Source organism: Tupaia chinensis, unplaced genomic scaffold, assembly GCF_000334495.1.
Source record: "Tupaia chinensis unplaced genomic scaffold, TupChi_1.0 Scaffold000097_1, whole genome shotgun sequence".
Classification (NCBI taxonomy): Eukaryota; Metazoa; Chordata; class Mammalia; order Scandentia; family Tupaiidae; genus Tupaia; species Tupaia belangeri.
In genome coordinates this window covers 10,133,932-10,151,682 of record NW_006159559.1, presented here as the reverse complement: position 1 = coordinate 10,151,682, position 17,751 = coordinate 10,133,932, and the positions used below count along the sequence as shown (strand labels likewise).

At 39.7% G+C, this 17,751-nt stretch overlaps 1 protein-coding gene across 2 annotated transcripts in view; it reads right to left on the bottom strand.

Moving 5' to 3' along the window:
- SLC35A1 (solute carrier family 35 member A1) overlaps positions 1–11,884 on the bottom strand; it is a 34,206-nt gene extending 22,322 nt beyond the window's left edge. The window contains exons 1-2 of one of the 2 annotated variants that reach the window (XM_006143409.3): positions 11,763–11,884; positions 11,301–11,478 (exon numbers count right to left, since the gene is read on the bottom strand). In XM_006143409.3, coding sequence (XP_006143471.1) covers positions 11,301–11,437 — 137 coding nt within the window. In that variant the 5' untranslated portion in view covers positions 11,438–11,478; positions 11,763–11,884. Of the gene's footprint in view, positions 1–9,865; positions 10,074–11,300; positions 11,479–11,762 lie in introns of those variants that run through there. The other variant, XM_027769921.1, reaches the window with a different exon arrangement.
- Positions 11,885–17,751: the final 5,867 nt, after the last annotated feature.

Below are 17,751 nucleotides of genomic sequence, written 5' to 3'. Positions count from 1 at the left end.
GTTCTCTCTTTCTGGCTCTCTCCATCTCTTTAAAAAAGAAAAAAGAATGAGACAGATTTCTATATACAAACAGAAACAGGTTGTTTTCTGTTTTTCTATGCAAAAATGTATGATGATTTTTCTGATGACACAGTACTTCTAAGATTAAACATTTAAACGTGGGGAAAAAAGTAGAGTGCAGCTTATAAAGTGTATAATACACATACCCAACAATCTCTTAAACATAGCTAAAATTCACCCATTAGGCCACTTAAATTTTATCAAAATAAAGCAGTCACCCATTAATTTCTCTGCAAACCCTCCTTTATTTCTTACAGTTCTAATTTAAATTCTGATTGAAATAATTTCACATTTCAAAAGTTATTGAACACTGTAAGTAAAATGAACAAGGATTAAGGAATCCAAAATTAAATATGAACAGAAACAAAAACTATCCATATTTAAAATGAGTGGCAAAATTACACTGAAGGAGAAAAAGAGAACTACCCCAAATATAACTTAATTATTGTGCCATATGCTCTTAAACTAAAATCAAAAAGAACTACATACGAATACTCAACTTTAGTTAGTAGGTTTGTGTTTTCACAGATATATTTTTTAAATTCAAAAACTATTATGGATTTTACAATTAAGCAAGTAAGTAAATATCCTGATAACGAGGCCCAGTTTCGTCACCACTAGAGAAGTGGACAGATGTGGGTAAAGAGAACATCAGAATTAACACTGTGGTACTGGATCAGGATCGTGGGTATCAATCAGTATATCATACATGGCTTTATGCATGTGCACATATACAGAAACGGACACAGGTAGGTGTACATGTGTACACACGCATTTAGTTCCTGGCTCTGCTGAAAGAACCTGGAAGCAGGAATACTCTAGTAAAACAATGTGGACACTTGGTATCTAAATACTATTTGGGGTGTGGGGGGGGGGGCGGTAGGAAATAAAGGCTCTTTGAAAAACTGTATTTCAGGGTTGGGGGGAATATATAAGATAAGGCCAGGACATCTTGTTATGATTAAAAAAATAATAATCTTTCCAAGATTAATGAATATATGGGACCAGCAGTTAGCGTAATGGCTATATCGCTGGACTCCCATGTAGTCAACTGCGGCTCCCGCCCTGGACCCGGTGGGGGACTACCACGTCCTGGACCCGGTGGCTTAAAACGCACGCCGGGCACGTGTGCATGCGTGCCCACGATCCCGAGAGGAGAATGGAGAAGGGATTGCAGCGTGGCCACCCCCCCCGGGGGTGATTTCTCACTTTCTATCTCTGTCTCTGTCTGGCAAGTGCATGCGCCTTATAGCAAAAACCTCTTAAAAAAAAAAAAAAAGATTAGTGTATATATGAAGGAGATACCACTGCCTAAATCTGGGACAATTTGAGCACTGAAATCATAATAATGGATTCTAACCCATATAATTAAGTAACCCATGACTCCATGCTCATGTAATTAGAAAGGGGCAGAATGAGAAGGGAGAACTCCTTAGAGCAGAATGCCAATTAATAAATGTACAGGGAACTAGGTAATAGTATAGAATTGCCATTTGGGGACCAACAGTTAGCGTAATGGCTATGTTGCTGGACTCCCATGTAGCTGACCGTGGTTCGCGTCAAGTGGAGGAGAAGGGATTGCAGCATGGCCATCCCCACTGGGGTGTGATTTCTCGCTTTCTGTCTCTCTGTCTCTCTCTGTCTTTCTGGCGAGTGCACGCGCCCTATGGCAAAAACCTCTCTCTTTTAAAAAAAATTGCCATTTGGCAAATTAGTGACAATAAAAGCAGCAGGTGAAAATGTGATAAGATAAAGAATATTTACTTAGATCTTAAAGTATCTCTTCACAAGATACTTATTAACTACAAAGAAGGAACTGGAGAAACCTACCAGGCTCTACCTTTTTTTTATTTTTTTTAAGAGGTTTTTGCTATAGGGTGTGTGCACTAGCCACAAAAAAAAAAAAAAAAAAAAAAAAAAAAAAAAAAAAAAAAAAAAAAAAGAAAGAAAAACAGAGAAAGACAGAGAGATAGAAAGCAAGAAATTACCCTCCAGGGGAGATGGTCACGCCGCAATCCCTTCTCCTCCATTCTCCTCTGGGGACACGCACCCAGCTTGAGTTTAAGCCACCGGGTCTGGGACTCGAACTGCAGTCAGCTACAAGGGAGTTCAGTGACATAGCCATTACTCTAACTGCTGGTCCCTACCAGGCTCAACCTTAAAATATCAAAGTTAAAACTACCAGTAATGGGACACAGATGTGTACATCATGGTGTGCTGCACAAAGAACATATCATTTCCATGATATTCCTGGCCTAAAAACCCTAAATTTAATCATAAGAAAACATTCAATAAACATATGGGGTTGTCAGAAAAGCATGACTCATTTTTGCATAGAAAAAAATACATCAATACATGACTTTTCCAACAACTCCATAATTTGAGGGCTATTCTACAATGCCTATTTTTGCAAAATGTGATTCTGGAATAGATTACAGTCCAGAAAAGAAATTATTTTGCTCTAAAGGATATTAATGAAGCAAATGACAAAATTTACCTAAGGTATGTTAATTAGATAATAGTATAACAAGACTGATGTTTCGATTTTGATGATTTTATTGTGATTATATAAGAGAATGTCTTTGCTTTTAGGAAATAGACATTGAAGAATTTAGGGACAAAGGGATTGGCCCAGCAATGGTAGCATGCACTGGACTCTGCTACTCAGCCAACTAGGCCCACAGGGAAGGCCTGAGTTAGATTCCTGGCCCACTCTAAAAAGCCAGGAGCAGTGGCACACACTCTCTGTCCCAGCAATTTGGGAGGCTGAGGCAGGAGGATCATGACACAGTGAGACCTCATCTACAAAAACAAACAGTAATGGGGTCAGCAGGTGGTGTGGTGGCTAAGGCACTGGACTCCCACATGGCAGACTGGTTGGAGTCCCAGATCTGAAGGCTTGAAAAATCACATCAGGCGCATGCCCAAAATTCCAGGAGGAGAATGGAAAAGGGATTACTGTGTGGCCATCCCCCTGGGGTGATTTCTCACTTTCCCTCTCAGTGTTTCTCTCTGGCAAGCACACCCCCCCTGTGGCAAAAACATCAAAAAAAAAAAAAAAAAAAGACAACAAAACACTTACATACACCCAAACAGGGGAGGTGGGGGCTCATCTAAAACTTACTCTCAAATCAGGAAAAATATTTATATACATAAAAATATACACCTTGAGAGAATATAATACATGTTTTACTATGTCATGTGCAAACTAAATGTTTATGTCCCCAGCTCAACCCATATACAGAACTTTTGATTCATGTGTTGAAGCCCCAACCCCCAACGTGGTGATATTCAGAGACAGAACTTTGGGAAGGGATCAGGTTTTAATGAGGTCAAGAGGGTAGAGCTCCCATAATGAAATTAATGCCTTATAAGAAAAAGGAAGATGGGTCTGGGGCGTGGTACTGTGGTAAAAAAATGCCATGGGAGGCTGACCCAGATGGAAAGGTTAGGGTCTGTCCACTTATGTGCCCATGTGCCAGGGCTGGATGGGGGTGAATGGCAGCATTAAAACCCTTTTAGGGGTACTATCTCTATGTCTTTTTGTATTTCTCATTCGTGAAAGAAATAAATACTTTGAGAAAAAGAAAGGGAAGAGACCAGAGCCTCCCAGCTCCTTCCATCATGCAAAGACACAGTGAGAAGGCAGCTGTTGATAAACTAGAAAGAGAGCTCTTACTAGAAACCTAATCTGCTGGCACCATGATCTTGGACTTCTCAGTCTCCAGAACTGTGAAGAAAATAATTTCTGATGTTTAAGGCACTCAGTCTATGATATAGATATTTGGTTATGGCAGCCCAAACTAAGACACATGGCAAAAATGTTAACAGAAAAGTTAAAAGAAAAAAAATTACTATAAATTACTAAAATGTCTAACAGTGCTACCAAGTACTTATTTTGGTCCTAGCTAGTAAAAAAAAAAGTTGTTCTATTATTTCACTGCCCTGAAAGAATCGTAATATAGAAAGTAGAGATCAGGGAACTTGTTTTATAATCCTATCACTGCCCATTAGAATATTTTCTTGGAACTTCTGATAAATTAAAACTTCCCTGACCCTAAGATTTCTCATTATAGAAAAGAAAATATTAGGGGCCAATAGGTAGCATGATGGTTAAGGCACTGAATTTCCATATGATTGACCAGGGTTTGAATCCCATACCTGACAGCTTGAAAATCACACTGGGTGTCTGTGCATGAGTTTTCAAAATCCCAGGAAGAGAATGGAGGAGTAGAGGAGAAGGGATTGTGGCATGGCCATCCCTCCTGGGAGGGAATTTCCCTCTACAGTCTCTTTCTCTCTCTGGTGAGCACACATGCCCTATAGCAAACTTCTAAAAAAATAAAAAATAAAAAAAATAAAGGAAATAGCAGCTATGGCTAAAACGGAGATAAAAAAAATAAACTATACTTACTTGCCTGTTTCTAAGACAAGACATGAAAGGAAGATTCTTTAATCATCATCACTCTGGCAGCTGATATTCTACAGCACTTAGTTACTTACTTTAAAAAAAAAGTGATCTTGGCTGGCTAGAAGGCTGAAGAGGGAGGATTCTAGGGTGGTGAAGCCCTGTTACGGGTACCTGTCTTTCCCTCTTTCGCACATACACAGACTTCTCTCATAAAAGAAATAAACCTAAGAAAATGAAGTTAGATATCTGCTCATGAGATTTTCAAAAATGAATTTTTCACAGTAGTCCCAAAAACGGCCATTTCTTTCATTTTTCTAAGGCAATTTTAACTTACAGCAGTAAAGTAGTCCCTTATTTTTACTGTCCAGTTTTTTTGACGACCATAACAAAGTATTCAAGTCTGCCTGTTCTTTTACCACAACCTGAAAGAAATGTGATTTTACTTTTGCTCTGAAGAAATAAAAATAAAATATATAATCATTGTTTCCCCTCATATGTATGAGGCACTCTTCACTGAAGCATTTCTTTGAAAAATTAAATATCCCAAAACTTTCAAGTGAACTGTTTTCATCATTTTCCAATTAGAACTTTTTTTTCTTTTCTATAGGGCACATGCGCTCACTGGAAAAACAGAGAGAGACTGAGAGAAAGCAAGAAATCACCCCCCGAGGGGGATGCCACTCCTCGATCCCTTCTCCATTCACCTCTCGGGATCTTAGACACACCCACACATGCCTGGTGTGAGTTCAAGACACCGGGTCTGGGACTCGAACGGTCAACTACGTGGAAGTCCAGGGATCTAATCAGCACTCTTTTAAATATTAGAAATAATATGGGGAAAGACTCCAAGTCAATACTTATGGTAGTTTACAGTCATTGACACACATGTATAGAGCTGTGAAAGCTTTGGGTCACTGGATGCACTGCCTTGTCTCAGGATAAGTGTGATCTGTTGAGTGCCTCATTTTCCGTATGTTTGTGCTTTTTTTTGGTGATTACACTACTGAAGGTGGCACCCACGCCAAGTGCTGAGATGCTGTCTGGAATTCCTAAGTGTAAGAAGGCTATGATGGACCTTATGGTGAAAATACATACGACAGATAAGCCTCGTTCAAGCATGACTTATAGTGCTATTGTTTGGTGCTAATTAATCACCATATATTTAAAGATGTCTTTAAATTGAAACACTACATACAACAATTTTATGAATTAATCGTTTGACAAAAACATGGTGACCAGAGGCTCATAGGAAACTAACCCTCTGTTTCCCTAGTTCAGTATTTATTGTCCCCAGCAAATGACAGTTCAACCCAACAATTTTTCGACTTCATGATGGTACAAAAGCAATATGCATTCATATTCATAGAAACTGAACTTCAGGGCCAGCCCATAGTGTGGTGGTAAAGGTGACTGGATCCCACATGGCCAAGTGCACAGTTTGAGTCTTGGACCCAGAAGCTTGAGAACAAATGCATATGTGCCCAAAATTCCAAAAGGAGAGAGAAATGGAGGAGAAAGGATTGTGATGTGACCATGCACCATGGGGTGGGAGGGTGCCCTCTCACCACCACTCCCCACCACCCCCCGGCTCTCTCCAGCAAGCACACATGACCCCTGATAAAATTTTACAAAAGAAAAAAAGAAACTTAGCTTCAAATTTTGAACTTTTCTCAGGCTAGTGATATTTGTGATATGATAACTGTTGCAGTGCTGGACAGTGGCAGCCAGCCCCTCTGTTTTTAGTTTCAGTACAATATTCAGTGAAAATACATGATATACTCAACACTTTGTTATAAAACAGTTGTGTTAGATGAGTTTTGCCAACTGCAGCCTAATGTTAAGTGTGCTAAGAACATTTAAGGCAGGCTAGGTCTAACTTTCATGTTCAGTTGTTAGGTATATTAAGTGCATTTTCAACCTATGAAAGTTTATCAGAACATGACCCCATCATAAGTCAAGGAGCATCAGTATTCATTAATCCAATGTTGGTGATGGTGACTTTACAGAACATAACTAATATAACTACAATAGTCGTTTTTCCCCTCTAGGTTTTTGCCCTAAGACATGTGTGTTTGCCAGAGACAGACAGAGAAAAAGTGATAAATCACCCCCCAGTGGGGATGGCCAAGCTGCAATCCCTTCTCTTCGATTCTCCTCTTGTGATTTTTGGACACACCTGCATATGAGCCCACCAGCATGATTTTCAAGCTGCTGGGTCCAGGAATTGAACTGTGTTTGGCCAAGCCAAAGTCCAGCACCTTAATCACCACACCCCCTGCTTGCCCCTACAATAGTCTCTCTCTCTCTCTTTTTTTTTTTTTTTAAGACTTTTTGCTATAGGGCATATGCGCTAGCCAGAGACACAGAACAGAAACAGAGAGACAGAAAGCGAGAAATCCCCCCATCCCAGGGGGATGGCCACACCACAAGTCCTACTCCTCTGGCCTCCTCTTGGGATCTTGGGCACACATGCACACGTGACCTGTATGAGTTTTAAGCCACTGGGTCTGGGACTTGAACCGTGGTCAACTACATAGGTGTCCAGTGACGTAAACCATTACACCATCTGCTGGTCCCCAACAGTCTCTTCTTATCTATAGTTTTGCTTTCTGTGCAGTCACCTCTGGTCAACTGTGTTCTGAAAATAGATGATTATAATACAGAACAAGATATTCTGAGACAAAGAAAAACCACATTCACATAACTTCTATTATAGTATATTGTTACAATTGTTCTATTTTGATTAGTTTTTATTCATCTCTTACTATAACTACTTTATAAATTAACCTTTATCATAGATACATATATATAGATAGATAGATAGATAAAACACATACTATATAGGGTTCAGATTTATCTACAATTTCAGGCACCCACTGGGATCCTGGACGACTGCACTGCTAACAGTAAGAACCAATGTGTATCTAAACACATCACCAAGCCCTACAGCTTCTGCGTCCAAGCATAATTCAAATTCACTAACTTCTTTGCCTGTGCTGTCATTATGGACCATTATCTCTTGTCTCTATTAAGTGTCCCTACTTTCAACTCTTACACCTCCAGCTCTTCCAATCCATTCTTCTCAAAGGGGTCAAAGTCACTTAAAACAAAATGGGTCACCATGGAAACCCTGATTGGAATCATTCAAAGATTTCCTAATATACTTGATATAAAATTCAAAAACCTTAACAAATCCACAGGACTGACTCTTGATACCCTGCTGACCTCTCCTGCTTCCTCTAGTACCACTCCCTTGTCACAACTCTCCAGACACCTAGATTTGCTGTGCTTTAAAAATCAAAGACTTTTCTGCTGCCACAATTTCAAACACTCTGTTCTCTGCCTGATGTCTGCTCTTTTCTTGCCTAACTTCTACTCAATCTTCAGGTCTAGTTTTCTTGCTTTGGGTTTTTATTTATTTACTTTTCTATGGGAGAGAGCAACAGAAAGGGGTCGGGGGAAGTACCCCCAACAGAGTCCTCACACCACAATAGTCTTAGCATACACCCAGTGAGAACAGGGATATCTCAGGACTCGATCTCAGGATGTTCCCATTTGTAAGTCCAGTTGCATTACTGCTGAGCTACCACCTGGCCCCATAGGCCTAGCTTTAAATGTATCTCCACAGAGAAAAGATCCTCTATTTACTTATTTACAATACCCTCTACTTTCCCTTCTCCACCCATTTGTTATTTATTATAATATTTGGTTCTTCAATATAAGCTTCATGAGGGCAGAACTATGCCTTTTTAGTCTGCAACTATATTTCTTGCATCTAGAACAGGGGTGATCATTTATAAGGAGTCTTCAAGAAGTTCATAGAAATGCTTATATGATGAAAATTTCTGCATGGATTTCAAAATTTTTACATCAAGGGAACCAGCAGTTAGCGTAATGGCTATGTCGCTGGACTCCCACGTAGTCGACCGCGGTTCGCGTCCCAGACCAGGTGGCTTAAAACTCACGCCGGGCGCATGTGCATGCATGCCCAAGATCCCAAGAGGAGAATGGGGGAGAAGGGCTTGCGGCGTGACCATCTCCCCTGGGGGGTGATTTCTCGCTTTCTGTCTCTATGTCTCTCTCTGTCTGTCTGGCGAGCGCATGCGCCCTATAGCGAAAATCTCTCAAAAAAATTTTTTTTACATCGAAATAAATTTATAATTTAATTTCACTTTTCCATGAAATTTTTTTAAGTCCCCTCATAACTGGAGCTTGAGAAATATTTGTTAAATGAATGAACTAGACTATCCCATTACATCTTTTTAGCAGTATAATGAAACAGATTCAGAATAACTGTATGCTTAAAATGCCTGAAAGAAGTAAAGCACAGATTTGGATATAGCAGTGCTATGTTTCTCTCTCAGTGAACTTCAATTATAAGCAACGCACTGAGACTTTCAGGCATTACTTTGAGGAGTCTCAGCCCTTTCACTTACCCCATCATATGATATCTACTTACATCAACAAGTAGCCAAGACTAAACATTACTGAGCAAAGAGCATTACCGTAGACACCATACCAAATAAATAGCAAAAATGATCAGTTTATAACGAGGAGAAGCTTCACAGAGTTCAGATAAAATTGAAGTTCTAGGATAAGATTTGTATAAACTCTATGAAGTGACTGCACTTTAAAGAATAAAGAAACTATTGTTTCACTCAATAGTTTCCATTTAAATGGTACTTCTAGGAGTTTTTTTATTCCCCCTTTTATAGAAGTCATTCTCCAAAAATACAAATCAAAATTTAGTAAACACTGGGACCAGGAGGTGGCATGGGGGTTAAGGAGCTGGACTCCCACATGGCCAACTGTGGTTTTGAGTCCGGGACCTGATGGCTTGTTTTTCACTCTCCCTCTTTCTCCTCTTCCTCCTCTCCCTCTCCCTCCCTCCCTCTCCCCCACCTCTCTTTCTCTGGTGAATTAGAAAACAGTATCTGGTGAATTAGAAAACAGTAATAATGGTTCAGCAGGTGATGTGTGGTTGAGACACTGGACTCCCTCATGGCTGGCTGTGGTTTGAGTCCTGGACCTAGCGGCTAGCTTTCCCACTTTCCCCCTCTCTCTCTGTTCAAATTTTAAAAAATAATAATGATAATGAATGATGTTACATAAATAATTTTTAAAGAAAAAAAAAGAGGGGGGATCAGCAGGTGGCATGTTGGCTAAAGGTGCTGGACTTCCACATGGCCGGCCATGATTTGAGTCCCAGACCCAGAGGCTTGCTTTCTCACTTTTTCCCTCTCTCATTCACTCTGTCCCTCTTTGGTCAAATTTTAAAAAACAGTAAATAAATAAATAAGTAAATAATAAAGTTAAATAAAATAATTCTTAAAAGAAGTAATAATAATGATAAGTAAAATTAAATAATTCTTTTAAAAATTTAGTAAACATTACCTAATTTTCACATTAACTTTACAATAATTTTCCAGGACTATGGAGACATGTACTATTTTAATCAAGATCTAAGTTTTTCTTCATTTTTCTTCTCTGAAGAGAAAGTTCTTCAAGTTTGACCATTTAGTCATTTCTAACATAATTCTTCTATATCTCCCATAAAATCCTGAAATTGTCATCCTCTCTCTCAGATGATAATGTATTGCTTCTATTTTGAAATCAAAGAAAAAAGTTTAATTTCATTTTTTTAGCTCTACAGAAAGACTTAACATTAGGTGGAAAAGAATTTTGAAACAAATATAAAATTAAAAATATGAATAGGCTTTGGTTTCCTTTGTATATAACACATCATCTCATAAAATTTTCAAGTAACATATTTAAAAATCTCTCCATCATAGCGAATAAAGCAGACATCCAACCTGTGTTTTTTAACAAACTGTATACATCCTGATTGCCTTTGCTCTATTTATTTTATCAATTTAAATATGCATACAAAGAAATGACAGTATTCAGAGTTCTGTGAAATCTTTTATTTATTTATTTATTTATTTATTTATTTTGCAAACGCCACACCGCTAGATCTAAAAGACTCATTTAAAGTTCTAGTCTTTTTCATTTTCTGCAACAATTCATCCTAAGTGACCCAACAATAGTCTGGTCATGTATTTTGCTCCTCTTTTTCATAATGCAAACTGCCTCAGGTCAATTATTATTACCCAGTTGTCCTTTCAAGATCTAGAACCAATTTTCAACATTTTCACTGGGTATTTTTCCCAGTCTGATAGCTCTGCTTAGTCTCATTAGCAATTGCTCATCACATATTGCTAAGGAAGCAATCACAATGTCCTACAACATTTCCTTTTACAGCCATCAGTCTGTGATTACATAAGCTGAGATACTAATTTTTCACTTTTACCATTCCAAGAAGTTAATATTTTCACAGAAATGCTCTTAAAAGTAAACTTTTCATTTCAAGAAATGAATAAATATCAGGTATTCCATTTCTACCAATGTGTTTCAAACAAGTGCAGATAGTTTTCCAATGTAGTTCCCCATAAGAATATTCAATCTAAAATGCAGTAGTTGCAAATGTATTACACTTCTTTCACATCTTTTAAATTTTTTCTAGTGCTTTTTCCACTGAGAAACTCATGTTTTAGATGATTCTTCTCTACAACCAAATTCTTGAGGAATCTCAAATGCTGTATCAGTAAAACAAGAGTAATTATAGCACTCCTCTTGTATAAGAACTGAATGAGAAAATTCATGAAAAGCACTTAGCACAGTGCCTAGCACTACACACAGGAAATACTCAAGAAAGGTTGATTATATAGTTATAAACTATAGTTACCTAAGACAGAGGTCAGCAATTTTCTGCTATAAATAACTAAGTGGAAAAATAATAATTTAGCACTCTGAAAGTATTTATACTCACTTAGCTAAAATCCCCACACTTAGCAATAACTTTATAACTTCTGTGATACACACGGCTGTGGTTGAGAAGTAGAGTTCTCTGTCTGATGTCCTTGTGTATCTCAAAGCTATGGTATAAGCTGCAGCCACCAGGGTCATCACTGCCAAGCAGTATAACTTGAATAATAAACTCACATTTTCTAGAAAATACAGGCAACAAAGATATTATTTAGTAGACAATATTATGTACATAAAAATTAACCATCTAGTTATAACCCAAAACATGTTCGATTTTAAGCACAAAATATTTGTTAAAAACCCATGACATTTAAAAATTTATTTCAAATCAATACTTTGCAATTACAAGAACATAGATGATGTTTATGTAAAAGGAAGTGAAGGAGATTATTATACTACTTCCTTTGTTCTAAAACTTTCCCATACAAGGGGAAACTGTGTGACTTCAAAAATAACCAGCACTAACCTTTCAATCAGTACACAAAGCACAGTGGGCTTTAAACATCAGCTGGGTAAGCAGAAATTGTGTTTCTTGAGAGTGGCCCAATTGTGAGATTACGTGACACACTGACTCTAGTTCAGGATGTAACAAACAACATATTTGAAATGTCTTTATGACTAACATCGGGAAAGTAAGATTAAGACAATTACTGCAAAGTACATTCTAAATTTAAACATAGTTGAAAGAAAATCAAATAAATAATTGATTGAAAAAAGTGGGGTTTAATGTTGAACTTCATGAAAATAAAAATATCTAACCTCTCATTTTACTGCATGATCCGGAAAAATAATTCATAACCCAAATAAGACTATTAAGAACAAAGCTCAGTCAACCTTGAAATGTAGGAAATACATAAATTATAAAATCAATTTAAGAACTGCCTGCAAGGGTACCCAAGTGGCTACCATCATTCTAATGCCAGAGCCAATCCACCTTCAGTAAAACCACAAGCACTGGGATACCAGGTCTCCCTCCTCCATATTCCCACACCTGATCTGATCCTGCCATCACCCAAGGTTCGAACTATCTTTCTTTCCCCACCTCCTACCAGCACTTAACTTCCCTCCAAATCTTCAGGCTCAGGTCAAACAAGGGTCAGCAATTTTTTTTTCTGTAAAAGGCTGAAAGTAAAGACTTAGGTTTTTATTTCACTGGTGTTCAAAGTCTGCTCTAACATCAAAACAATTGCAAATGCTCATCTGTAAAAACCATTCTTAGATCATGGGCCATACAAAAATAGACAATAACGGATTTGGCCAGTATGGCTGACTTAGTCACCATACTTTGACGACCCTAAGTTAAGAATCAGAGGGCTACAGGATGACTCCAGGTCACTGCTGCAACTATGTTATGGGCTAAGTACGCTGCTGTCCACAGCTTTCGAAGCCTAACCACAATTCTAACATGCGTTCTTAGGAAGATAAAATAGGAGTTTCAAACAGAATGCCTTTAGTACAGTAAGGTAGGAACTTACAAGAAAACGAGTGAATCAAAGAAAAATTTGAAAGTTATTGACAGATTTTATTTTCCCCCATAAGACATGTTCACTCACTAGAGAGAGAGAGAGAGAGAGAGAGAGAGAGAGAGAGGGAAAGTGAGAAATCACTCCCCGGGGGTATGGCCATGTTGCAATCCCTTCTCCTCCATTCTCGTCTTGGGATTTTGGGCACACACTCACATGTGCGTGGCGTGATTTTCAGGCCACTAGGTCAGGGATTTGAACAGCAGAGTTGGCTATGTGAGATCCAGTGCCTGAACCACCATGCCACCTGCTGGCCCAGATTTTTTAAATTACATCAAAGGTTAACTAAAAAGCAGTATTATAGAACAAAAGAAATAGAGCTTAAAACTACCTAGTTTTTTTCCCAAACAATCTGAGGAGACAAAAAGCAGTGTTTATGTAAAAGGAAGTGAAGGAGGTCACTACACTACTTTCTTTGTTCTAAAACTTTCCTACACCAGGGAAAAATGTGTGACTTCGAAAATAAACATCAATAACCTTTCAATCAGTACAGAAGAACACACTTTTCATCCTCTAGATTGGACGGAGAAAATTATACTTTTCATTTTTTTTAATAGCCTGTAAACTCATAATGGCATTACATTTTTAAATGATTGGGGGAAACCCCTTTTAACATTTTATGACATGTGAAAATTATATGAAATTCAAATTTTCTTTTGCACAAAATTTTATTGGAACATGGCCATGCTCACTTCAGAATTGTCTTGGGTTTTTTTTTTTTTTAATTTTTTGGTTTTTGTTTTGTTTTGTTTTGTCCTACAACATCAGAGCTGAGTAGTTGTAAGAAACCATGCAGCCCTTTACAGAAAATTTGCCAATCCTTGTCCTAGATTGTCAACACTTTCACAAAAAAGGGTAGGAATCCCAAGCTAAAAACTACTTTAAGTTAGCTACTGTATAGGTTCCGGATTCCAAAAATTAACACGGTGAATGTCTAAACACTATATTTATAGCCCAGAAACATACTCTGACCTATACTATTACTTTGTCATCAACTTTGAATGAATACCTATCTGCATTATGTGAGACTATATATCACAGTCTTTAAAATGCTAGTCTAAGTAAAGGACTAATCAATTGGGTATAGATATTTGCAATATTTATAGGGCTTTGGTATGGAATACCTTTTAAAAGCACATTTCAACTTCTAAAAAATTTTTTTCCAAAAAAAGTAATAATAATGTTTTTAAGCATGACTTTCTCTGACATTTCAGTTTAATATTAGGTCAAAATATTTCTTCTTCACTCCATTCGCCGATTCCCTAGCATGAAATTTCAGTTAATAGTTTCCATTTTTTCAGGGTAACATCAAAAGTCCATAATACATAATCACTTCAAATTCTGCTGAGAATTTAAATCATGCCCACAGCCCACTGGAACCCAATCTGAAATCTGCATTGTTCTCTGCTTCTCACAAAGTTCCCATCAGCTCCCACACAGTACTTGTTTCCATGTGGAAAATGTCCCCCCAAAGAAACTTCGCCTAGAGTTACACATTTTTTTTCACTTATATTTTATGGGGACATTATCTGTAATACCCAAGAACTTGTAACTGCAGAAAGTCCCAGGTAAATCCTTTGTAACTCTCCAGATGGAAATGACAGTGTTGATAGGATTATACATTTCTGCCAAGCATATAAGACATAACAGAACCAAGAAACAACAACTATGTACTGGCGATAAGTATAAATATGTAAACTGTTCCAACGATGATCTGACTTGCGAAATTCTCCAGTTTTCACTCATCATTCACCTTGCTATCTCCATTCCACTTCAGCTATCAAAACAACTTTTTTTCCCTTTACTTCCTGTGTTGCTACTTAAAGACTCTTAAGGTTGTACTTATTTGCAATGTTAGACTGCACAGAAGCATAAGCAATTACAGACAATGCCCACGGCAGAGCCTGATACTAAATATCCACTGCCAACAAGGAAAATCTTTCGGCATCCACGCAAAAAGATACTCCTTAAATATCTGTTGAACATCTTACTCAGAGGTGAAGCTAAGCGCTATGGAGGAAGGTCGCAGAAAGAATCGGGGTGTCAAAAGGTTGTTCAACCTCTCCTAGCTACTATCCAAAAATCCACCTCTGGTCCCAACTTACACACAGCTCAAGTAAACACAAATGCTGCGGAGTTCATTAGACTCGCCCTCCTTAAAAGGCAATTGGTCTCCAAATGTGCCATTCCCAGAAGAGAAGTTGATCTCAACCTCCACTTCAAATACCAAGGTGTGCCTTCTAGTCATATACCGTATTTTCCTGGGATGGAACTGTTAACGACTGCTTTCTCCATCTCGTTACGGTTTTAGTGCTGTTTAAATGCCCCAGTGGCATGTTTAGGAGCTGTGAGACAGACTAGCCGCCGCTTGGGCTCTGCACCCGGAGCGCGCTCGTCGTCACCCTCTGAGCATCCCGTGCAGCCCAAAGCCAACAGAGACCGCAGCCAGGTGGCCCGGGCGACGACAAGGACCTGCCCTGCCCTGTGCTGGGCGACGCGGGTCCTCTCCAGATTGGCCGCAGAGCGGGCCTTTCAGAATTCGGTCCCCACCCACTACTGCGGGGCGAAGGCAAGCGCGGTGTCCGACCGCCGACCCGCTCTGCGCGGGGTCCGCCGCGCGGAAGGCAGCTGCAGTGGGCGGCCGGCTCCCCGCGCGGCCCTTACAGCCAGGGAGCGGCTCGGCACACACTGCGGACGGCGGACGCCTCGGCCTGGCTCCCCAGCCCAGCGCCGGGACAGGTCCCGCGCGGAACTGACGCGCGCCCCCGTCGTGCGCCCTGCGCCAGTCACGGGGCCCGCCCCCCTATGACCATAGAGACGAGGCCGCGCGGCCTAGAGCGCCCCGCCGGCCGGACACCGCCACCTCCGGCACAGCCGGAAGTTAAAATTAAGTTTGGGAATCCCAGCAACTCCCGAAAATGGGGAGAATCCGGATGGAGGGGAGGCCCTCGTGGTTGAGTCCTTGGTGGCAAGTGTGTGAAACTCTATGAAAGACGCTGTCGCGTGTGAGCCGCCACTCCCGGCCGGCTGAGGGTGCGGAGTCAAGCGAGCCAAGCATTGCCTTCTGGGAGTTGTAGTCCCACGGAGGCGATGGGTCCGCGAACTAGAATTGAGGGTGTACAGTGTATACCTAGTGGTCTTGTCAAAGCGACTCGAGAAGCGCCCAGAACTTGTAGCGGAAATTACTTCTGGCAACTTTTTAAACTTCCACCTGGCTCATTAGCTTCCTTTGTTACCACTTTTTTAAACGTAGTATAATGTATGTGACACACTGTTGACAAAACTTGTGCCTGTGCCCTAATCGTTAGCATTCTCATTGAGTGTATTTACCTAGCCAGATTTTTTTGATTTTTCTCACCATTCCAGTCAACAATACTATAAAGTTGCCAAATACTCTAACTACATCATCTTCTGACAACAAAAAGACCTCAGAAATATTAGATGTTTCAACAGTCACTTCAACCACCATAATCTATCTCCGTTTTCACTAGGGGGTGTTAATTAGCATAAATTATATCGTAAATAATTCACTGGTAAAATGAGTGATATCCAGGGCCTGCAGATGGCGTAGTGGCCCACTGCAGTTCAAATCCCAGACCTGGTGGCTTGAAAATCACACTGCGTGCCTGTGCATGAGCGCCCCAAGATCCTAGGAGAAGGGATTGCGGCATGGCCATCACCCACCCTATTTTCTCACCCCCACCCCCCCATGAGTTCTCACTTTCCCTCATACTGTCTCTGTGTCTCTCCAGAGAGAACACAAACACTATGGGAAAAAAGAAGAACTTTAAAAAAAGATGTGATGTTCGAGATAAGCAGATTGGTTAAAAGTGCTATCAAAATGCCTCAGCCCTTACAGGAAGAAGGATGTATGCGCTGAAGTGCCCAGCAGCCTACAGCTTCTGTTACATGATTTTTCCTTAAGTTGTCTTTTCAGAGGATTGATTCATGAATGTTACAGGAGGGTAATTCAAAAAGTTTGTGGAGGGCCAGCCCGTGGTGGTTAAGGCGACTAAATCCCATGTGGCCAACTACTTCTAGTCTGAGACCCAGACCTGAAGCTAACCACACAGGACAGGTGCTCCTTTGTGCCCAAATCCCCAGAGGAGACAGAAAAGAGATTTAGAAGTGGCCGTCACTCCTGAGGGATGTTTTCTCACTTTCTCTTTCTTTTTTTCTCTCTGGTAATTGCACACACCCTATACCAAAATTTTTTTTTAATTTTGTGGAAATATGGAATTAAAGTACAACCTTTTTGTGCAAAAATTGACATCCTTGTATAGTTTTCATAAAACACATTTTCCATGAACTTTTGGACAGCCCTCCCCATATACAACTGTCTTGGCATTAGATACGCATATGCATGTATCTGATTTGCTAACCTTACTGGGAAATTCTGCATGCCTTTAAGCAATATATTAACATTGGGAAGGGCTCTCAGGAGACGATTTGATTTTGTAGAGCCAGACACTTGATTGATCTCATTTTGGAACAGCACTGGACTTCCTCTGCCTGGTTGTGTCTGTGCTCACTGGTGCTAACCACGCAGTAAGTTTCCACTTGTGGCATTATTCAGTCACTTATTGTGTATGTATTGGTACATATGCTTAAACAGATCATTCATTTGTACTTAAAATTAATTTTAAACATAAAAATATTTCCTCATAGGGGCATCTCTGTGTCCTGGTGGTTAAGCCAGCTGTATCTCACATGGCCAACCATGCAGTTCAAGTTTCCACTACAACGGCCTGAGAAACCCTGGATATGTGTGCATGCCCAAAATCCCAAAAGGAAGGAGAGAGAGAGAGAAAAAGGGATTGTGGTTTGACCATTCCCATGTTGAGGATGGGAGGGAGTGCTTTTTCCTCTCCCTCTCTCTCTCTCTCTGCCCAGTACACATTCTTTTTGGTGAAAAACTGAATAAATAAAATT